The sequence below is a fragment of the Lepidochelys olivacea genome (genome assembly GCF_965140295.1).
Source record: "Lepidochelys olivacea isolate rLepOli2 genome assembly, chromosome: 1".
In the NCBI taxonomy this organism is placed as follows: Eukaryota; Metazoa; Chordata; order Testudines; family Cheloniidae; genus Lepidochelys; species Lepidochelys olivacea.
Genome location: NC_140411.1, coordinates 98,881,610 through 98,905,705, shown reverse-complemented (window position 1 = coordinate 98,905,705; position 24,096 = coordinate 98,881,610). Strand labels below are relative to the sequence as shown.

Below are 24,096 nucleotides of genomic sequence, written 5' to 3'. Positions count from 1 at the left end.
TTTGGCACTCGGCCTGCCAGGGAAAGTCGCTGGCTGGCCAGGACGGTTTGTTTACCTGCAGCATCTGCATGTTCGGCCAATCGCAGCTCCCACTAGCCACAGTTTGCTGTCCCAGGCCAATGGGGGCTGCGGAAGCGGCGCGGCCAGTGGAAGCCGTGATTGGCTGAACCTGTGGACGTGGCAGGTAAACAAACCATCCCGGCCCACCAGCAGCTTTCCCTGGTGGGCCGTGGGCCAAAAGTTGCTGATCCCTGGACTATTCTGTAAAGTTTTTATACCATACCTATCACCATAGAATTTTGAGTGCCCAGTTTATGGTATTTGATGGATGCAGTTCAATTCCTGATGCACCTTTACACTTCTTCATTAAAAAAATTGTATTAAGTACCATTTCTCTTTCAGATGGAGAATGAAAAATACCCTGGGGCTGCTGTAGGTAGCCTAAATATAATCTTTGTGTTGCTAATGAAGAGGCATGATTCCAATGTCTTCTGCCTGAGTAAAGATTATGGTTGTCTGGAATGTAAGATGTGTGCTTAGATGTCGCTCTGCACTTTCAGGTCTTTCAAAGAATGTACTTGAGAACCTTCTGTAAGGCCCTGGCTTGTCTCCAGCCCTTAAAAGACCCACTCCCATACTCAGCATCGTGTTGTAAACAATTTTATTTTCCAAACATAAGCAAAAACAACAACCCAGTTCTTTAGCCCATCCTGGGCTACAGCTCCCAGGAGATTTCCCCCTTTCCTTTCACTCCCTCCTGCTTCACAGCCTCTAGCAGGATTCTTCTGTGCTCTTTCGAATGAGCACTGCCTTTCAGAGCTTTCTCCCTGGATGCCCTTCTCTTCTCTTTCTCTCCCCCCTCCCCCCCCGTTTCCACCGCCTCCCCACCGGGGACTTTGGCAACCACGCCCAGGGCACTTCCTGTTGCTCTTGCTCCTCGATCATCCCCCTTTCTTACTGAAAGCCTGGATGTTTACAGCCCCAGCCAGGTGGTGCCCTGCCTCTTAATTGGTCAACCTTAATTGCACCTGTTCTAGCACAAGGGAGCTGAAACGACTTCATTTCAAAGGACCAGTCATTCTGTACTTCAAAGTAACATCCAGACTTGATGTTTAAAGCTCGTTGTTACAAATCCCTGTCAGCCTGCTTTAGTGCAGGTCCAGTGAAAGGATAAACCGAACATCAGCATTCCCATGTGTATAAAGAGATCAAGGGAAGATATGATCTCATGCTGTGCATAACTGAATGATTCACTTCTCAGATAATGGAATTCAATAGAAAATGTAATGAGGGGAAATGACTAAAACATATTAAAGGTTGAAAACCATATGATGATTAAATGTAGTCAAAATGGTATCCAGCTGTATGAGTCTGTACTAAGGACTGCTGTATGTGAATGATTCAAAATACCTGTTAAATACAACACATCTGCAAGTGCAGTAATTTGCCAATTATATGACTAAATGTTCTTATTTTAGTATTGTTCATATCAAACCCCATTTAATGGCCTTAAAAGGCATAGGTATCCCTTCCACTATGCTGGACTTGATTAGACAGCTGCATAATGAAACCACTGCCCGTGTACTTCTGGGGAATCAGGTGTCTGCACCCTTTAAATCAGTATCTGGTGTCAGGCAGGCCTGCGTCTTGGTCCCTCTACTCTTTTTTGTTGGGCAATGGACTCCATGCATTCCGTCAGGTCCACAGGCATTAAGATTGGTGCTCTCTCGCTCTGAGGCTTTGACTATGTTGATGACATTGCTCTTTTGGTACAGAGCCCCGACAGGTTTCACAAGGCACTCCAGCAAATGGAGGAGGAGTTAGCTAAGATTGGCCTCCATGTTTCATGGTCAGAGCCAAAGTTGCAAAATCTAGGACCAGGTCCGTCAGTGACTCCAATCTCTTTGAATAATCAAACTATAGAAGCAGTCTCCAACTTTTGCTATTTGGGTTCTATGCTCACCATTTCCTCCTACTCTCACACGGAGGTTCTCCATTGGATTGGCATCACAGCATCTTCCAGGAGTCATTTACAATGAATATGGAATCAACATCATCTCAGCATAGCAACCAAGTTCAGGATCTATTCAAGCTGTATGCTCCCCATACTGTTGTACAGCTGCAAAACCTGGACACTGCGCTGCTCAGACTGGGCAAACTGGAGGCTTTCCACACAAAACACCAACGTTGTATATTGGGCATAATGTAGAATCACTTCATTTGAAATGCAGATGTTTATGGTCACTCCAGTCTACATGCTACCGGGGCCCTTGTTCCAGACGGCACCTTATGCATTTTGGACATGTCGTGGGAACATCACAAGATGTTCCAGTGAACGCTGTTCTCCAGGTGGCTTGTAACATCCATGAAAAAATTCCACCAACCGAGAAGTGGAGGTGGCCGAGAGGTGAACCTATTACATGGGTTCATCAAGTCTGTTCTGCTGTTGGACTCTCGGGCTGCAGGCCCTTGTGGCCGTGCAGGAACAGATCAAATGATGAACGATCTCTATGGCCGACCGTTCGGGTAAGTGTTGAAGAAGAAACCCCAGTTTTGGAAGCTTAAAGAATCTCTGCATCAGAGTAGGAATGCCTTTGAAAGCAGTAATGTTGGTTCCAGATGGATGCTCCCTTGCAGAGCCAAATGTCTGATATGAAGTTACATAATGAGCCTCAGGTCTGATGCTACCTAGTTCTTTTCCTATTGAAGTAGCAGAGGACTAGGAAATCCTTTAGACTCATGTTTCCATACCTTGTGACTGTTACCTCTACTTTTAATTCTTGCTTTTTGTAGTTCTATTTAGTAGATTTTGTACCTCTTGGACTGGCCAGTTGCAGTTTATTGTCGTTAACTCTGGTCTATTTGTAGATCCAAGCATGTGGGACTCAGCACTGTGCCTTCAGTAATGGTAAGATTTCCACTATGGGTGACCGTACCTGCTACCCTCAGTACGTCTCACCAAATGCCTGCTCCATCTTGCTTGGCTTTCCCCCAGAGCTCTGGGAGGACTGTGAGAGCTGCTGCAAGACTTTCCTGATACAGGAATCTTTTCACCCTTCAAACTGTTGCCAACTCATCATAGTTCCTTAGTTCCAATCACATCGGTGACCCATCCATCATCCACAGGCATCGCAAAAAGCTGGAATACTCTGTATCAACACCTAAGGTGAGAACAGGTCCTGTATCTGTTCTGTGAGGTGCTGCTGTATGGCCTTGATTACCATTTGGGATGTACCTTCTGCTTTTCCTTTGGAGCTAATTAAGACTGCCCTCTGAAACTCTGCTTTCATCAGCATGCAGTACTTACTCAGAGCCACTAGTTCACAGATGATTGTTCTAGAAGTTGGTCTTGTTGCCATTGTTGATGGAGTCCGAGTTTTTCCCTAGAGACTCTTGGGTCTGAGATCCACCCTTTGTGCTTGGGTCTTCATTCTCCAAGCCTGTGGATTGGGCCCTGGCTCCCATTTTAGAAGATGCTGCAGTTTCTGGAAGACCAGGTTATCCAGCTTGGGCCTCTTGAACTCCTTTGAATATGACTAATGGCCAGCCATCTTGTCCTTATAGACTCAACAGCCATTTGTCTGGTAAGCTGTCAGGGTTCCTTCCCCACTCTGAACTCTGGGGTACAGATGTGGGGACCCGCATGAAAGACTCCCTAAGCTTATTCTTACTAGCTTAGGTTAAAACTTCCCCAAGGCACAGATTCCCTTCTTGCCTTGGGATCGCTGCCACCACCAAGTGATTTAACAAACAATCAGGGAAAGGACCACTTGGAGTCCTATTCCCCCAAAATATTCCCCCAAGCCTATACACCCCCTTTTCTGGGGAGGCTTGAGAATAATATCCTAACCAATTGGTTACAAAATGATCAAAGACCCAAACCCCTGGAAAATCAGTCAGGTTCTTAAAAAGAAGGATTTTTATTTAAAGAGAAAAAGGTAAAAGAATCACCTCTGTAAACTTAGGCTGGTAGCTAACCTTACAGAGTAGGAGAAAATTCAAAGAGCACAAAGGTCCATCCCCCCCGAGCCTTAGTTTCAAAGTTACAACAAAACAGGGATAAACCTCCCTCTAGCAAAGGGAAAATTCACTAGCTGAGAAAACAAAGGTAAACTAATATGCCTTGCCTGACTGTTACTTACAAGTTTGAAATATGAGAGACTTGTTCAGGAAGATTTGGAGAACATGGATTGATATCTGGTCCCTCTTAGTCCCAAGAGCAAACAGCCACAGAAAACAAAGAACCCAAAACAAAATCTCTCCACCCCCTCAGGTCCCCCCCCCCCAGATTTGAAAGTATCTTTTGTCCCCATTGGTTTCTTTGGTCAGGTGCCAACCAGGTTCCTTGAGCTTCTTAACTCCTTACAGGTAAGGAGGAATTTAGGCGACCCCTATGGTTATGACATAGGCATATGTCAATCAGTCTACTGAGGAAAAGTCTCCTATTAAAAGCTATGGAGAAACATGGACCTTCTTCCTCCTTTTTCCCCCCTTGAAAGACCCATATGTTCTGTCATAAATATAAAGGGAAGGATAACCACCTTTGTGTATACAGTGCTATAAAATCCCTCCTGGCCAGAGGCAAAGTCCTTTTACCTGTAAAGAGTTAAGAAGCTCAGGTAACCTGGCTGGCACCTAACCCAAAATGACCAATAAGGGGACAAGATACTTTCAAATCTGGAGGAGGGGGAAAAGGCTTTTGTCTGATTGTGTGATACCTTTGCTGGGAACAGATCAAGGATGCAAGCCCTCCAACTCCTGTAAAGTTAGTAAGTAATCTAGCTAGAAAATGCGTTAGGTTTTCTGTGTTTTGGCTTGTGAAATTTGCTATGCTGGAGGAAATGTGTATTCCTGTTTTTGTGTCTTTTTGTAACTTAAGGTTTTGCCTAGAGGGATTCTCTGTGTTTTGAATCTGACTGCCTGTAAGATTATCTTCCATTCTTATCTTACAGAGTTGTTCTCTTATCTTTTTTTGTTCTTCTAATTAAGTTCTGTTTTTTTAAGAATCTGGGATGTGGATAAATTGGAGAGAGTCCAGCGAAGGGCAACAAAAATGATTAGGGGTCTAGAACACATGACTTATGAGGAGAGGCTGAGGGAGCTGGGATTGTTTAGTCTGCAGAAGAGAAGAATGAGGGGGGATTTGATAGCTGCTTTCAACTACCTGAAAGGGGGTTCCAAAGAGGATGGCTCTAGACTGTTCTCAATGGTAGCAGATGACAGAACGAGGAGTAATGGTCTCAAGTTGCAGTGGGGGAGGTTTAGATTGGATATTAGGAAAAGCTTTTTCACTAGGAGGGTGGTGAAACACTGGAATGCGTTACCTAGAGAGGTGGTAGAATCTCCTTCCTTAAAGGTTTTTAAGGTCAGGCTTGACAAAAGCCCTGGCTGGGATGATTTAACTGGGAATTGGTCCTGCTTCGAGCAGGGGGTTGGACTAGATGACCTTCTGGGGTCCCTTCCAACCCTGATATTCTATGATTCTTTTCCTGTTGTTTGTCTAAGTCACTTGGTGGTGGCAGCATAGTGTTCAAGGACAAGGCGAAATTTGTGCCTTGGGAAAGTTTTTAGCCTAAGCTGGTAAAAATAAGCTTAGGTGGTTTTTCATGAGGGTCCGCACATCTGTACCCTAGAGTTCAGAGTGGGGAGGGAACCCTGACATGTTCATTGATACGATCAGTGATAACTTCTTGTCCAACTTTCTGTTCTTATTTGGATGATGCCTGCCTGGTACCTCCTGAAGATGGTAACTGAAGATTCTTTGTGTCTGAAGAAGGTTTAGGAACAACCTGTGTGTCATCCATCTTCTTTCTTTCCTCATGTTAGTGTTTGTTCTTCTGCTACTTCACTTCAGGAGTACAGCAATTTTCATGACCTTCTCAGGTGGATACCAAGGCCAGAAAGGACCATTATGATCATCTAGTCTGATGTATAACACGGGCCATAGAACTTCCCCAAGATAATTCCTAGATTTCTTTTTTTTTTAAAGAAAAAAACATCCAAATCTTGATTTAAAAACTGGCCCCTGATGGAAAATCCTGAGTTCTTGTGGTCCAGGAGAATATCCACTTTCTATCAGATACTGTAGAATTATGAAGAAAAAAAGAAGAGCAGTCATCCCAGTCAGCAACGAGTACCTACTCCATTGGTTTTATGGTATTTAATGATAATATGAAATATATGAGTAATTGAAAGCTTATTTTTGAGCACAGTCAGTAGAAATCTGCTAATATTTTTTTAGCAAGGGATCATGAAACTCCAGCCCATTTGATATCATACATATTCTCACTGACCAGCTTGGGAAGGCCCAGGGATTTATGTTTTCATGAAATAATTTGCATGAAGGAGACAGTAGATGCCTGTGATAGGGTAGCTACTGCCTCTTGGGGAGGTAGAGTACCTATGCTGATCGGAGAACTCCTCCCATCGGTGTAGGTAGCACTTCATTGAAGTACTACAGTGGTGCAGCTGTAGCATCTCAAGTGTAAACAGGCCCTTAGAGAGACCTCTGAGGGAACTGGGAACAGAGCTTAGAGGGCAGCCTTCAGAGGAATCCAGAATACTTTTTGTTCATTTGGGACTTTTCATTATGATCCTTTTTGTAAGAGTTTTTGTAATAAAGAAGCCCTAAGAAGGGTAGTATTGAATTAACAGTCAAGAGTGCCTAAAATAATTGTCTTCCTCAGAAGGCTAACTGAGGCAGCACATGTAGCTCTATCGTAATTCAGCAGAGATGGCTCACTATGAAAGTGCCCCACTGAAAAACAAAGCAATGTTTCTAAACAAAGCTGTCCCCATTGCTTAATATCAGCATGGGAGGAAATTGCAGACACATCATAACCCCATGATTTCGGGGAATCCTCCAAGAGTTTTGCAGCAGTTGATAATTTTCAAGTTCTATCTCTGTTGTGAAGATACAGTTACCACAATGTAAACAATAACAGCAGCCAAAAAAGGAGTTCAGCATCCTCCAGTCTATTTACCCAAGGGCACATATGTGTCCAAGCATTTAAATGCTAATATTGCTATACCCAAGCAGTTTATAATTTAATATTTTATAAATGAACAAAGAAATTAAATGTGAAAATCTGTGCAATGCAGTATTAAGTCTGTATGGTTAAAATCACAAAGACAGGAAATGTAAATTTTTCAATAATCTTAACTCAGATATATTGTGTATATTTATAGCATATGTTTCTAAAACAATTTTTCTGGTTAAGGGACATTGCCTTGCATAGGTTTACAAGGAGTCCCTCTGCACTGGGGTAAACTCAGGCATAGCACAGTTTAATTTTATCCTGTCTCAGGGAGTAGCTCATCAGAGTGCCTCCAGGAGATGCCATTTCCTGTCTCTACTGTACACCGGTCGGTGGAGGGGTTAGTTAACTCAAGAAACAAGTGGAGTTGGGAGAAGGATTGAGTGTCTCCTACTCAGGGCTTCTGTTAAATGCTGACAGTCCAGCTCTTCACTTTGCATTTCCTGAGTCTGTAGTTGTAACTATGCTGTCTCAAAAGGACCCTGCCATCTTGAAACTAGTCAATATAACTGAAATGAGGTAACTTGGTTAGCTAACTTTGGTTAAGTTGACTTGCTTCTGAGCCCCGTCTGCACATTTTCAGAATAAATTTTGACCAAATTTTCCTACTTTTTACTTCCTTATTGCAGTATGAAAGTGTCACACAAATGGAGTAACTTGCATAGAAAAGGCTTGTAATTGGTTTTCTATTAGAATGCAGACATACCTCTTATGCACCAGCAACAGAGAGCAGCTTTTCTCCCTTTACATGCCTGATTTTGGTTCTCTTGGCTCCTCTGGTGGGGACTGAGCCATATCTCAGAGACCCCTGCTGACCCTCATGCTCTCCTGGTCTGGTCCTGAATTTTTGTGAGTGGAGATTGTCATCTTGGGGGTAAGACTCTTTTTTTTTTTTTGTCCTTGTTGATTTTCCTGTCCCTGTCTTGTTGCCAGCAACTGTAGAAAGGCTGGGGAATAGGACATCTGTCCCCTTTTTCAGAGCCCAATACCTTGCTTGTCCTGAGAAAAGGCTGAGGGGCATGCCTTCTCTTATTTGTACCCTCCCTTCCAGCCTAGTACCAGGCAGATTCTTCTCATTCATAGTTAGAAAGCATGTGTGGTAGCCCCCACTCAGCTGCTACTATCCTTTCTGGTTGCTAAACTTGTCTCTTTTTGCAGTTCAGTATGGAGTTATCTTCTCCCTTTGTAATTTAGGCCCATGCGGGTGAGTTGCATTGCCTTCACTGGAATCATGTGTCCAACAGGAGGAATGTAAGGGAGCCCTCCAGCTGTATGTAGAAGTCTGACAGTAATAGAGGAGCTCACTGTCTCCCCTTTTCAGAATGTCATTGCTACCCTACTCCATGCCTAGTTTTGGAAATGAAGAAATGTTCTCTGCCCACTGGTTCCTCTTGCTCCGTTTCCATATAATTTTCCTGGGGGGGGGGAGGAGAGAACGATCTACATCATGCAAAACTCAGAGCAGCTGCTCTGCTGCTGCTGTTAATACCCTCTTGTAGAGCTAGGGATGTCTGTCTGAGCTCCCTCCAGAGCAACACAGGAGTGTGATGTCCTGTGTAGTTCATGAGAAAGGAAGTGCAACTGATTATTAACAGCAGCAACTGCATAGCAAGTGCTGTCAAGTGCATAAAGGAAACAAATTGGGGGGAAAATATAGAAAAATAGTTTTCCTGTAACTTTTTACAGTTTTAGTGGTTTCACCTGTTACTTGTAATATTAGAAGGTAACAATTCTTTTTAAAGGAGTGTTTTTTTAAGTTTGACCTTGTCTCTTAAATGTTGCAAAACAGTGTTTTGCATTTCATAATAGAGGCTAACATCAGAAGAAGCTGCCCTTCAGTGTTTATATGCTATTCCTGGGTGGTGATTCAGTAGTATGCAACAAAGGTGGGGTTTTGTTTGCCTTTGCTGGTTTGGGGAGAAAACGGTATGAATAGTTTTTGAAGAATTAAGTGCCACTTTTCTATATTGCTAAGAAGTATCAGTTTTCTAACAGGAAACATTAAGAATATAGTATGTGTATATTATAAAACCAGTGTAAGCCACATTTTATGGTTTCTATAGCTTTTTCATTTGTAATAAGTATTCACAATGTGTAAAATTGTGTTTATAACAGGATATTGTCTATTTTTTCTGCCAAAATTCTAGTTAAAGAATTTTTTTTTAATGATGGAGATTGGATTTTCCATATGTTCCACAAAATTTTCAGGTATTATAGTAGGATTTACTTTAAGTTCTAAAAATGTTTTTGTTTTATTGTTGACATTCATCTTAGAAAACTAGCAATTTTTCCGCTTTCCTTTTCAAGCATTTCCATGAAATACTCGGAATTCAGCCTGGAGAGGCACATTTATTTCTAAATGGTCTTCCTATTGACCTGGATTTTCATGATCCATTTAGGTAAGAATTTCATGATTAAATTTATAAGCTCTACAGTTTGTAGAATTAACAGTTTTTTTGTGTTCACAATATTAGATAATATCCTGTGTTCCATACTTTGAGGTGTGTCAAATTTATAACTCCAGTATTGCAACTCAGATTCTTGTAGAGTATATATGAAATACTGGTGTACAGTGACATGGCTTTGTATGTGAACATTGTATTGTGATGTATGATCTTTTTTCTCTTGGAAGATCTTGTTTACAGTTGGGACACTTGCTATTTAAACTGAAAGTAGTGAATGGAAGGAATACTGTCTGCATATATAAAACAGGTGGAGAAAGCGTTGGGTTTTTTTAAGATAAATTACGTGCATTCTCCTTTTCATAATTTTTAGAAAGTTAAGGTAGTCTTCTAGGAGTGACATTTTGTATCACATTAAGCTTCATTACAGAGACAAGGTGGGTGAGGTAATAAATTTTATTGGACCACTTATTATTTATTAAGCTTCATTGACAGAAGCATTGTGAGGCTTATTTTTATTTTATTTTGTATGATTGAACATTTTTTGGATGTCTGAAATAAGCCTTTTTGAACATCACAAATACTATTTTTTTTCTAGTTGGCATAGTTCTTCTCTGAGTGGTTGGTTGCACACATGTATTGCACTCTGGTGCATGTGCCAATGCACCCCATCCAGTGCACTGGAGCTGGAGAGTAGCACACCCCTCCGCCCCATCCTTGTGGCTATACAAGGGAAGTGCCGCCCTTCCCTCTCTCAGTTCCCACCACCTGTGGCCTGAGTTATATCTTCCTTTGGGGATTTTTCTCAGGTATTTTTCTTCGGCATAGTCAGCGAGTTTAGCTCTCTACTTTATCTGTAAGTAGCTATAGTAGGTAGTACCCAATAGTTAGGTTTCTTTTTCACTTCATTTTATTTAAAGTTATTTTAATAGTTAGTTTTTGGTGCTTGGCACCAGTGGCATACAGCACTTGCTATACTTTTTAAGCATTGTGCATCATGTGAGGTGTCTGTTCCAAATAGTGACCCCCTCCTCCCCATGCTGCCTTGTGTGTCTTTATGAGGGACATAGAAAGGAGAGGTGCAGTGTCTGTCATTATTTCAAGAAAAGAATGAAGGTCTTCAGAAATCTGCTCCTCATACATCTCATAGAGCTGGCCGTAAGGCCTACCTCAGACCCAGGGCCCTCAGTTGTATGCCCTGCTGCCTGCCCGCAGATGCTTTGGACAGAAGCCTGGATTTAGTTTCTTCTCCACAGAGAAAGAGGGGTCAGTCTTCTTTTGCAGGGCCTCCACTGAATCAGGATCCATAAGATAGACTACAGCCACAGAAGGGTTCCTCTTGTTCTTCACAAAAGGACTTGGAACATCATCAGGACTCTTCAGGTATTCAGGGTAGAGCTGGGCCATCAATCTGTCTCCCTGGTACTGCAGCAGGGAAATACCAGTACTGTGCTGTCAATTCTGGTACCAATGGATTCTGTTTCGGCATCAACTTTGTTAGTACTGACAACAGCAAACGCTTATGAGGCAGCTAAGGAATTTGCTCTGCCTTCCATCTCAACCTCTCCTGTGGTACAGGAGTCCACCACGGTGGCTTCGCTGTCCTGGGCCTGTCTGGCTTCTCAGTTCTGGTGCAGAGACTGTTAGCAGTGCCAGTATCAGTACCAGTTCACTAATGTGGCACAGATATGGCCCCAGTACCATCTTCAGCACCAGCACACACAATGTCCGCACTAGTATGGCCTTCGACCTCAGTACTGATCGTTCTCTCTGGCTCGTTGTTTGTGGCCTCGCTACTGGAATGTTCGTCGTAGTGTGTACTGATTACAGTTTATACCCTGACACTGTCTACAAGGTCTTTCCACAGCTACATTATCAACATCAGTACTATAGAGGATCAATTTATGATGCCATACCTTCAGTGTCTTGGGATGCATTTGTGATACCATCCCTAACTCGGTATCGATGTTGGCGTCTTCACAATGGGCTACAAATAAGTCAGGTTAGCTAGTGGCCCCATCACGTTTGGCAACCCCCAATACCAACTGACTACTTTGACAGCTCGTCGCAGTTGGGTTCAGGGTCTTCCAGAACTTCCCCATCCCCTCTTTAGGCACAATCAGTCTAGTAAGTCGTCTGGGTTCTCCTAGCAGGAGATTATGTATACTGGCAGTGGGACCAATCATATAGCAGAGATAGATTGTAGCGGCCTGGTACTTATTGGCTGCCTATGCCATATGCTCTCCCCCGGTGGCTGTTTTAGAACTGCTGGGGTGTTTCCCAAGCTCCAAGGTTTTGATCACTGGTTCAGTCAAGGGGAAGGTTGCCAGAGTATTTGGCAAAGCAGTTTCCAGAGCCACCTAGATTGGAAGCACACAGAGAAACTATTCCCCATGAGCAGCCAGTGCTGCAGGAGGAACCAGTTGTACCACAGGAGGATCCATCGACTACTGTTAACCGGACTTCCTCACCTGTCGACTCAATGATCCCACACTATTCTCCGGTTCCAGAGGATTTTAAGTCTTATAAGGGCCTTCTGAGGAGACTGACTGAGGCTTTAGGCATTCAATCTGAGCTTGTGCAAGAGAGCACTCACAAGCTTTTGGACATTTTTCCAGGTGGCTGCCCGAGGAGGGTAGCCCTCCCAATTAATGAGGCTCATCTAGAACTGGCAAAGACCTTATGGCACATACCAGCCTACTTAGCTTCTATAGCTAATCACACAGATAACAGTATTGTGGCCCATTGCAAGACTTCAGGTGTTCTTATTCCTATCCTGCCTCAAACTCCCTGCTAGTTGTGGCTCTCTGTGGTGGGGCAGTGCCCCACCCCCAGGCAAGATAGGTTTACAGCAGGCCAGAGCGGCTGCGCAAGGCGGCAGGAAATCAGGGAGGGCCTGTTAGAGATCCAATCAGGGCTGAACAAGAGGCAGCCAATCGGGGCCACGCTAGGCCCTAAATAAAGGCTGTCCAGGAGAGAAGCAGTCAGTCTCTCCCAGGCCTTCAGAGGGTAAAGGTCTGTTTCCTGTGTGAGGAGACTAGCACCAGGGACAGTGCAGTAGTGGGCAGGCGAGGGGAGCAGAAGGGAACTCCAGCCTGGTACCTGCCAGGCTGCAGGCCCTGAGAAAAAGGGCCTAGCCGGTGCAAAGGGGCCGGAGGGGAAACAACCCAGGGAGAGAGACAGACAAAGGGAGAGAAGGAGGGCAAGCAGTAAGGCTGCCGCCAAAGGGTCCCTGGGTTGGGACCCAGAGTAGAGGGCGGGCCTGGGTCCCCGCCTTGCACTTATGCCCGGCTGTTAGACTTGGCCATAGCGGACTGCACTCAGCCTCTGACAGAAGGGGTTAGACTTTGGGGGTGTGGTTGGCCACATTGGCTGGGGCTAAGCAGAAGGATTGCTGTTAACTCCCCGCCCCCCTCCACCCCCCCGGACAGGAGTGAGCATGGACTAGGGGGCACTGCCGGAGGGCAGCGTCCTGAAGAGGACACCGCGAGAGAAGGGAGCAACGCGGGTCCAGATGCCAACAGAGGGCGAAAGACGGACGGGACATCACCAATGGAGGGCGCTCCACATGGATTGAGGTAATTCCCAGACATGCCACTGGGAGGTGCTGCGGTGGTGAGTCCCAACCCCGTCACACTCCCAGTGAGATATCGCATCAGGGAAGATTTAAATAAACTTTCAAAGAAAAAGAGCCAAAGAGACTTCCATTTATTTGGAAGAAAAAAATATTCCAACTCCTCTCTGCAGATGCAGATAGCAAACCAGCAGGCACTGTTAGCTAAATGTGACTTTGTAAACTGCGACACAGCGTCAAGAAGGAATATAAGGCTTTCCTGGTAAAAGATTGTATGGTAGCCAAGACATCGCTCCAGTCTCACAGTTACAAAACTCGGGCATAGCCTTGGACCTCCAGCAAACCATGAAGGACATCTGATTTGTTGGTCAGTTTTTATTTTTGTACACAACTGATGAAACTACATTCATTGAAAGACTCTTGTACTACACTTCATTCACTGGGATTCTATGCAGACCCCTGCAGCTATAGTATCAAAATAAATACTATAGAGGATCTTTATACCCACCAACGCAGTGTAATTTTTCAAGAAGAAAGCACAAATCACAGAGAAGGATCTGCTCAACACTGCCAGCTTGTTCTCAGTCAGCTGTGGGTAAGCAGCCCATGTGAGTTCTCCTTCAAGGACAGCAATAAATCACTGGTGATCTTCCTGCTCACCACCCCACATCCCCATTTGAGGACAGAGTATCCCATTTCCTCAGTGCTTAGGAAGCCATAATGTCAGCAAAATGGGTCCTAAGCACTATGAGGTTGGGATATTGTATCCAGCACCTTTCCACCCTCCTTTCCCTTCCATCTATCCCGTCCCTTTTCATGGACCCATTTCATGAGTCAGAATGGCTCCTTCAAGAAGTTTGGACTTTGCTCAGTGTAGAGGCCATAGAAGAAGTTCCTCTTCAACATGGTAGAAAGAGGTTTTACTCATGATACTTTCTTGATCCCCAAGTCCAACGGGGGTGTGAGACCCCATAATGGACCTTCGAAATCTCAACACGATGATCAAGTGTATAAGATTTCATCAGGTTTCCCTAGCATCGGTCGTTCCTTCCCTAGATCACAATGACTGATTTGTGGTCTTCAATTTGCAGATACCTATTTCTACATGGCAGTACAGACAAGTCACAGGAGGTTTCAGAGATTTGTAGTAGCAGGCCAACAGTATCAGTACACAGTCTTTCCCTTTGGCCTGTGCTTGGTCCCACCAGTATTAATCAACTGCATGGTGGTGGTGGCGGCCTACTTGAGGAGAAAGGGAGTATAAGTAGTCCCATATCTGCATGATTGGTTAGTGTGATACAGATCCAAACATCAGGTTCTTCACCGAGTCTAGTTTATCATCTATCTCTTAGATTGTCTGGGATTCATGCTGCACAAAGAAAAATCCACAGTAGTCCCAACACAGAAAATCGAGTTCACTGAGTCTATGAACATGATGTTTTTTCTCCCTCAGGACAGATTTTAGATCATTTACCAATTCTCTCTCTCTCTCTCTCTCTCTCTCTAATCATACCCTACTTCTGTGGTCCAAGTATGTTTAAGGTTACTAGGCCACATGGCCTCATGTAGTTAAGTGACCCAATGTGCCCAACTGCACCTGTTCATCATTCAAGGGTGGATGAAGTCAGTCAGTTGACCAAACAGACACCCCTCAGACAAGTTGGTTCGGATTCCTCCTGTGGTCCTAAGTTCCCTAAAATGGTGGATGGATCAGAACAACATATCTGGAGATGTACCTTTTTTATCACCTCCTTCCTTCCAAGATAATCATTACCAATGTCTCTCTGATAGGGTAAGACCCTCACCTAGTGGGTTGTGACCTCCAAGCATTATGTACAGGGCATGAATTGACTTTTTGCATTGTTGTTCTCATTTATATGAAGACACTGAACTTCAAAAAGGCAGACTTCAACCATCTAAGAGAAATAGTAGGCAAGGTCCCACAGAGACGCCAATTAGGAGGAAGAGGAGTGGAAGGGGACTGGCAGTTCCTAAAAGATGTAATATTAGATGCTCAACATCATGCTGTTCCAATGCAGTAGAAAGATAAGAAGAGCCACAGGATGCCCATTTGACTGCACAGTGAGGTTTTCAGCTATCTAAAAACCAAAGAGGATACATAAAGGAAATTGAAGGAGGGGCATATCACCAAGGAAGCATACATGAGAATAGCACAAGCATGTAGGGACAAAATCAGGAAAGGCAAGGCAAGGAATTAGTTACAACTGGCTGAAATGTAAGAGACAAGAAGGGGTTTTACAAATATCTCAGACAAAGAAGAAAGATCAGGGATGGTGTGGGTCTGCTGCTCAATGGAGAAGGTGAGCTAGTAATGGAAGATAAGCAGATGGAGCTGCTCAATGCCTGCTTTGTGTCAGTCTTCACAGAAAAAAATAACATGTAACCAGATGACTAATGAAGTTATCACAGACAATAAAGAAGAAGGGATGACTTGCATGCTATCAGAATAAGTAAAGAATGAGTCAAAGATACTCTGACTAATTTGAATGAATTCAAGTCAGCAAGGCCTGATGCTGTTCACTCCAGGGTGCTGAAGGAATTAGCTGAAGAAATCTCGGAGCCACTGGCAATAATATTTGCAAACTCATGGGTGACAGGAGAGGTCCCAGAAGACTGGTGAAGGGCTAATGTAGTGCCCATCTTTTTAAAAGGGGGAAAAGGAGGAACCAGGGAACTATAGACCAGTCAACCTGGCCTCTATACCTGGGAAGCTACTAGAACAATGAATAAAGCACTCAGTTTGCAAACACCTGAAGGATGAAGTGGTGATCACTAGCAGCTAGCATGGATTTACTAAACACAAATCATGCCAAAACCAGCTTGATTTTCTTATTTGAAAAGGTAACTGGTTTGGTGGACTGGGGGAATGTGGTAGACATAATACAGCTGGACTTTATTAAGGCTTTGACACATCCCCCATGAAATTCTCATAAGTAAGCTGGAGAAATGCGAGCTCAGCAGAACTACCATTAGGTGGATACATAATTGCTTAAAATGCATACAAAGAGAAAGACGTTGGATAGGAAGGAGATCTTAAATGAGGTTCCACAGAGATTTGTTCTGGGTCAGGTGTTCATTAACATCTTTATTAATGACTTGGATGTAGGTCTAGAGAGCATACTGATCAAATTTGCAGATGACACAAAGCTGGGGGGTTGCAAACACTTTGGAGGTTAGAGTTAACATTCAAAGATACCTTGATAAACTGGAGAACTGGACTATAAACAACAAAATGAAATTCAACAAAGACAAATGTAAGGTGCTACACTTAGGAAGAAAAACCAAATGGACAAATACAGAATGGGGGATAACTGGCTTGGAAGCAGCATTTCTGAGAGGGATCCAGGAGTTGTAGTGAATCACAACCTCAACAGGAGTCGCTTTTCTTGCAACAGCATCATATTGACAAGTGCAGTTTTGGGTTGCATTAACAGGGGCATAGCATGCAAGTCATGGGAGGTGGCAGTGCCATTTTACTCGGCACTGGTTAGGCCTCAGCTGGAGTACTGTGTCCATTTTTGGTCACCACTGCATAGAAGGGATGTAGAGAAGCTGGAAAGGATCCAGAGGCAAGTGATAAAGATGATCAAAGGATTGGAATGCAAGCCATATGAGCAAAGGCTGAAGGCATTGGGTATGTTTTGTTTGGAAAAGAGGAAATTAAGGGGGGGACATGATAGCAGTGTTCAAATACTTGAAAGGCTGCCATAAAAAAGATGGGCGGAAATTTGTTCCCTCTTGCCACAGAGGACAGGACAACAGGCAATGGGTTCAAATTACAGCATAGCAGATTTAGAGTAAATCTCAGGAAAAACTTTCTAACTGTAATAGCAGTAGTACAGTGGAACAAACTGCCTAGGGAAGTAATGGAATCTCCTTCACTGGAGATTTTCAAAAAGAGTCTGGATAGCTGTCTGTCTTGGATGGTTTAGACACAACCAATCCAGTAGTTTTCAACCTTTTTTCATTTGCAGCCCCCTAAAAAATTTCAAATGGAGATGTGGACCCCTTTGGAAATCTTAGACATAGTCCGTGGATCCCAGGGGTCTGCAGACCACAGGTTGAAAACCACTGTTCTATGGTAGCAAAAAATGTTCACGGATCTCTTAGACATAGTTTGCGGACCCACAGGTTGGAAACTTCTGTACTAGTTGACCCTGGTGGTCTTTCTAACCCTATGATTCTGTGGTTCTGTGCTTTTCTCCCTCAGATCACAGTTGGGCTTATCGGTCCAGTTATTGATTGACAATACAACCTCCATTTATTACCTAAATAGACAGGGAGGGGCATGCTCCAATCGGTTTTGTCAGAAGCCATGAATCTTTGGGATTTTTGCATCAAGGAAGGCATTGCTTCTATTGCCGCTCACTTAACTGAGTCTGAGAATCAGTTGGCTGATCTCAGCAGGAGGTTCTCTCAGAATCACAAATGGTCCCTCAAGAACATCATGCTTCCAACTCTGGGGTATTGAGTCAGTCACCAGTTTGCAATGAAAGACAAGAAATGCTGTCAGTTTTGTTGCTGAATAGATCACAGTTCAGGTTCGCTGACCAACACCTTTCTTCTGAGATGAGAACTGAGTCTCATGTATGCCTTAACCCCCTAGTCCTTGCCCCACAACTGATCCTCAAATTGAAACAAGAGCACACCAAATTAATTCTTATCGTGCCAGTTTAGTTGAGATAGTGCTGGTTCTCTGATCTTCAGGTTCTTGACTCACCCTTCAGAGTCTCCATCTCTTCTTTCAGACCTTCTGTCCCAGCAACATGAACGGGAGCTGCATCTGGAACCCAACAGTCTGCAACTCATGGCTTGGCTGTTGATTGATTAAATCAAGTTGAGAAGGACTGCTCAGTGGCAGTTCAGGAAATATTGCTTAATATGAGAAATCAGTTCACTAAATCCACTTATTTGGCTAAGTGGAAACGTTTTCAGTCTGGCCCACTCTTCAGGGAATACATCCAGCAGAAGCTAAGATTCAGAACATTTTAGAGCACCTGTGCCTTCTCAAATCCTTGGGTCTTTCTCTAAGTTCCCTGAGAGTCTAATTAGCAGTGATCTCAGCTATCCAGCCATCGAGAGAGCTTTTTTTCCAACTTCATGGTCATAGATTTTTAAAAGGGATTGTCTGGCTTTTTCCTCCTGTTAAAGGTACAGTAGCACTTTGGGACCTTAACATTATATTAGCTGCATTGATGGAGTCCTCCATCTGAGTTTTTGGCCACCTATTCTTGGCCCCATCTGTGTCAGAAGATATCCATTCTCATTAGCATTACATCAGGCGGAAGAGTGGGTGAGCATCAAACTGTGAAAGCAGGACCGCAATATATGCTGTTTGAGACCACATCCTAAATTTCTGACTATGGTAGTATTGGCTTTTCGTTTGAACAGGACAATAAACGTACATGTTTTTCAGCAAAGGAACACTCAAATAGGGATGCAGAGCTTTGGTACTTTGGACGTAAGGCAAGCACTGGCATTCTAAATGGACAGGACCAAACCTTTCAGGCTGGCTTCTTGGCTCTGTTTTATATGCTGACAGAACGAGAGGTCAAGCAGCACAGACAAATGCCATATGGATTACTTCCTGACACACAGCAGCATACGGAGTAGTGAACACCCTTCCTCCAAAAACACTGTTAGCCCATTCAACAGCAGCTCAAGCTTCTTCAATAATTTTCTAAGGGACCTCCCCATACTGGACATTTATAGGGCTTCTACTTGGTCCTCCAGGCTTACATTCACTCATCATTATGCCATCAGAACTGCTTCAAGATCTAATGCAAATTTGGGGGCACAATAGTGCAGTCACTATTTAAATAGACTCCTAATGGTACTGCTTGTGAGTCACCTGTGCAACTTCTCGAAGGAGAAAAACGATTGCTTACCTATATTGTAACTGTTGTTCTTCCAGATGTGGTTTCACACGTCTATTCCATGACCCACCTTCTATCCCCTCTGCATCAGAGACTTGAGTCAATGTATTCCAGTGTGAAGATACTGAGGGGAGTCGGGGTAGCGCTGCCCTTATATAGTTTCAGGAGGGACTATGATAGGTACTGCTGGAGAAAACCCTCCAGCTCCTGTGCACTGGGCATACACATAACTGACTGGATCACATCTCGAACAATAGTTACAATACAAGTAAGTAACTGTTCTTTATTGTGAGTAGTACCTTACGTGAAAAAAAAATCAGTCTTCATGTTTGAGTTCCTCCATATTTTTTAAACTAACAAAATCATCCAAAGCACAGATGGTGATGGGGGACTTCAGCTACTCAGACATCTTTTGGGAAGATAGCACAGCAAGGCACAGATTATCCAACAAGTTCTTGGAATGTATTGGAGGCAATTTTTTAATTCAGAATGTGGAGAAAGCTACTAGGGGAGAGGCTATTCTAGATTTGATTTTGAGAAATAGGGAGGAACTGGTTGAGAATTTGAAAGTGGAAGGCAGCCTGGGTGAAAGTGATCATGAAGTTATAGAGTTCATGATTCTAAGAAATGGTAGGAGGGAGAACAGCAAAATAAAGACAATGGATTTCAAGAAGGCAGACTTTAGCAAACTCAAGGAGTTGATAGGTAAGATCCCATGGGAAGCAAGTCTAAGGGGAAAAACAATTGAAGACAGTTGGCAGTTTTTCAAAGCGACATTATTAAGGGGACAAGAGCAAATTTTTCCACTGCTTAGGAAAGATAGGAAGTATGAGAAGAGACCACCCTGGCTTAATCAGGAGATCTTCAATGATCTAAAAATAAAAAAGAGTCTTACAAAAAGTGGAAACTAGGTCAAATTACAAAGGATGAATAAACAACTAATAAACAACTAACACAAGTATGTAGGGACAAAATTAGAAAGGCCAAGGCACAAAACACGATCAAACTAGCTAGAGCCATAAAGGATAGCAAAAAACATTCTACAAATACATTAGAAGCAAGAGGAAGACCAAGGACAGAGTAGGCCCATTACTCAATGAGGGGTGGAAAATAAAAACAGAAAATGTGGAAATGGCAGAGGTGGTTAATGACTTCTTTGTTTCGGTTTTCACCAAGACTGGTGGTGGTGTTTGGATGTCTAACGTAGTGAATACCAGCGAAAATGAGGCAGGATCAGAAGAGGCTAAAATAGGGAAAGAAGAAGTTAAAAATTACTTAGACAAGTTAGATGTCTTCAAGTCACCAGGGCCTGATGAAATGCATCCTAGAATACCCAAGGAGCTGACTGAGGAGATACCTGAGCCATTAGCGATTATCTTTGAAAAGTCATGGAAGACTGGGGAGATTTCAGAAGACTGGAAAAGGGCAAATATAGCACCAATCTGTAAAAAGGGAAGTAAGGACAACCCGGGGAATTACGGACCAGTCAGCTTAACTTCTGTTCCTGGAAAGATAATGAAGCAAATAATTAAGCAATCAATTTGCAAACATCTAGAAGGTATTACTAAGGTGATAAGTGACAGTTAGCATGAATTAGTCAAAAATAAATAGTGTCAAACCAACCTGATAGCTTTCTTAGACAGGGAAACAAGCCTTGTGGGTAGGGGGGAAATGGTAGATGTGGTATATCTTGACTTTAATAAAGCTTTTGATACTGTCTCGCATGACCTTCTCATAAACAAACTAGGGAAATGCAACCTAGATGGAGCTACTATAAAGTGGGTGAAAAACTGGTTGGAAAACCATTCCCAGAGCATAGTTATCAGTGGTTCACAGTCATGCTGGAAGGACATAACAAGAGGCGTCCCACAGGGATCAGTTCTGGGTCCGGTTCTGTTCAATATCTTCATCAATGGTTTAGATAATGGAATAGAGTACACTTACAAAGTTTGCGGACGGTACCAAACTGGGAGGGGTTGCAAGTGCTTTGGAGGATAGGATTTTAATTCAAAATGATCTGGACAAACTGGAGAAATGGTCTGAAGTAAATAGGATAAAATTCAATAAGGACAAATGCGAAGTACTCCACTTAGGAAGGAAGTCAGTTGCACACATACAAAACGGGAAATGACTGCCTAGGAAGGAGTACTGTGGAACGGGATCTGGGTGTCATAATGGACCACAAGCTATATATGAATCAGCAATGTAACCCTGTTCCAAAAAAAGCGAACATCATTCTGGGGTGTACTAGCAGAAGTTTTGTAAGCAAGACATGAGAAGTAATTCTTCCGCTCTACTCTGCGGTGATTAGGCCTCAGCTGAAGTATTGTGTCCAGTTCTAGGTGCCACATTTCGGGAAGGATGTGGACAAGTTGGAGAGAATCCAGAGAAGAGTGACAAAATTGATTAAACGTCTAGAAAACGTGACCTGTGAGGGAGAATTGAAAAAATTGAGTTTGTTTCCTCTGGAAAGGAGAAAACTGAGGGGGGCATAACAGTTTTCAAGTTTGTAAAAGGTTGTCACGAGGAGAAGGGAGAAAAATTGTTTTTCTTAGGCTCTGAGGATAGGACAAGAAGCAATGGGCTTAAATTGCATCAAGGGAGGTTTAGACATTAGGAAAAACTTCCTAACCATCAGGGTGGTTAAGCACTGGAATAAATTGCCTAGGGAGGTTTTGGAATCTCCATCACTGGAGATTTTTAAGAGCAGGTTTAGACAAACACCTGTCAGGGATGGTCTAGATCAGAGGTGGGCAAGCTACAGCCCGCAGGACTGTCCTGCCCAGCCCCTGAGCTCCTGGCTGGGGAGGCGAGCTCCTGGCCGGGGAGGCTAGCCCCCGGCCCCACCCCTGCTGTTCCCCCTCCCCTGCAGCCTCAGCGCACCGTGCTACCAGCGCGGAAGGGGGCTGCACTGCGGGGGCAGGGGAGAGCAGGAAGGGAGGCTCACCTGCAGCCTCTTGGGAGCAGGTGGGCAGTGCGGGTGGCAGGAATGTAGGCGGAGGACTCAGGAGGAGCACCGGGCGTCCACACAGCCTGCCGGAGAGAAGTGGCGCTTTCAAGGGGAAACCGCCACTTCTCTCCTGCTACACGGCTGCCCCTGGTCCTCCTGAGTCCTCTGCCCATGTTCGCTGGGTCTCATTCTGAAAGGGGCTTTAGAGGGGGTTTGGATCGGGGGTGCGGTCCCGGGGGGCCTATCTGGGGTGTGTGTGGATAGGGGTCGGGGCAGTCAAGGAGCAGGGGGGATTGGATAGGGGGCGGTGTCCCAGGAGGGGGCGGTTAGGGGACAAGGAGTAGGGGGAGTTGAATGGGTTGGGAGCTCTGAGGGGGTCAGTCAGGGGGCAGGAAGTGGGAGGGCGGATAGGGTTAGATTTTGGAGAGGCACAGTTTTCCCTACATGGCCCTCCATACAGTTTTGGAACCCCGATGTGGCCCTCAAGCCAAAAAGTTTGCCCACCCCTTGTCTAGATAATACTTAGTCCTGCAATGAGTGCAGGAGACTGGACTAGATGCCCTTTCGAGGTCCCTACCAGTTCTATGATTCTGTGATTCTATATCTTCGTACAGGACCATCATCCACTAATTTAATTCAATATATGATCTTTTTGAAGCGGTCTTCCTTCAAGAGTCTAATGCTACAAAAAAGCTGTTGCTACTTTTTTTAGAAGTAGATTTGAAATTGATTAATCTCATACTGAAATACGAAAATCCAGAATGGCTCTTCTTTTATTTTGTCTTGGGTAATTTCTCTTTGATATTCAGAGATAGAATTTACCTCATTAATGCAAAGTACTATGTAACTTGTATATTGCACGTTAAGACTTTTTTAGTCTTATATTTATAGTCAATGAAAGGAATCAACATGGCTTTTTCAAGTGTGCCTTTGGCTTACCGGTTCAGGAATGATGGTGGACATATGATTGCTCAGGCTAGTTGTTTGTCAAGGTGCCATGGCTTTTCAGAGATTCTGCAGTGTTTTTGATTTTTTTAAAAAAAGTAGTGGTTACTTAGTTGTCCTGTATTGAGCTCCTTCAGCTTTCTTGTATTTAAAAAAGCCCTTTACCTTATGGTAACAAAAATAATTTTCTAAATCTGATCCAAGTATATAAGTGATGCTGTACTATCATCCTTAATCCAGTCAGCAAAGACTCTGTCTCTTTCAGAATACTCCTTTTGTTTATATAAAAAGATGTTTGCAAATTACATGATCGCTCTAAAATCATATAATTTAGTATATAGCTTTTTTTTCAAAATAGGCCTTGTATAATTATTAAAAACATTGTATCATTATTCAATGTGATTTATGCATTTTTCCTAGTTCAATAAATGTACTGTGTGTTTACTACTTTCTTTAAAATAGAAAAACCTTAATATATTTGGGAAAAAGTTTGCTGTACCTTATTTTTCAGATAAACTGGGATTTTTGGATTTTGTGATTGACAAAGCTTTGACTTCTCCGTTTATTTCCTGTGAGAAACAGTTTGCCTTAGCCATTGCTGTGCTGCAGAAAAATGTATAAACATAGTTACAACAGTGTTTTAATGCCTTTTGAAAAGGGGTTTAAAATAATAGCTGTTTATTTTTTTAATCTAGTTTCAAGCTTTTGATTGCAGAAGGAAGGCATTTTGGAACATTTTTAATACTAAAAGTATTTAATACTAAAATACTAAATACTACAAACTTTTGGAATATGTTTTCCTGTATATGTCATTATAAATACTTATATGTATAACTTGTATTCTGTTTTAATACGAAGTATTTTGGAAACTCTTAAACTGGAAGGAAAAGTGCTTCATGGGCTTCATGACCTTGGAATCAAAGAGGAGGCCTTCAGCAAATTTATGAGATTACAGATCCATCCTGTGGATGACAGTTGTGCATTAGATATTCGTCATTCTTCGATAATAGTGAGTAACCAAATAACTACTTAGAATGTAGAATTTGCTATTTTGTATTTTTGAGTTATATGTCTTTTTCTTACATATTTTCTGTTGTCGGCAATTGCATTGGAATTACTAGTCAAAAACATTAAACATCAGTAAACAATGGAAAAAATTTCAGGGTAAGGGACGATGTCTGTCTATATAGCATAGACACGTACATGTTACCTCAGGATGGGATGCAGAGACAAAATTTCTAGGCACCGTTAATGTCTGCTTCTTCGAGCAGCTAGTTCTGGAACTCACAAG

The 24,096-nt window shown here is 43.2% G+C and overlaps 1 protein-coding gene across 1 annotated transcript in view; it reads left to right on the top strand.

The window, feature by feature from the left end:
- UGGT2 (UDP-glucose glycoprotein glucosyltransferase 2) overlaps positions 1-24,096 on the top strand; it is a 306,688-nt gene that overhangs the window by 94,548 nt on the left and 188,044 nt on the right. Inside the window, exons 11-12 of the mRNA XM_084618017.1 lie at positions 9,345-9,436; positions 23,664-23,814. Of these exons, the coding sequence (XP_084474143.1) occupies positions 9,345-9,436; positions 23,664-23,814 (243 nt within the window). The remainder of the gene's footprint in view (positions 1-9,344; positions 9,437-23,663; positions 23,815-24,096) is intronic.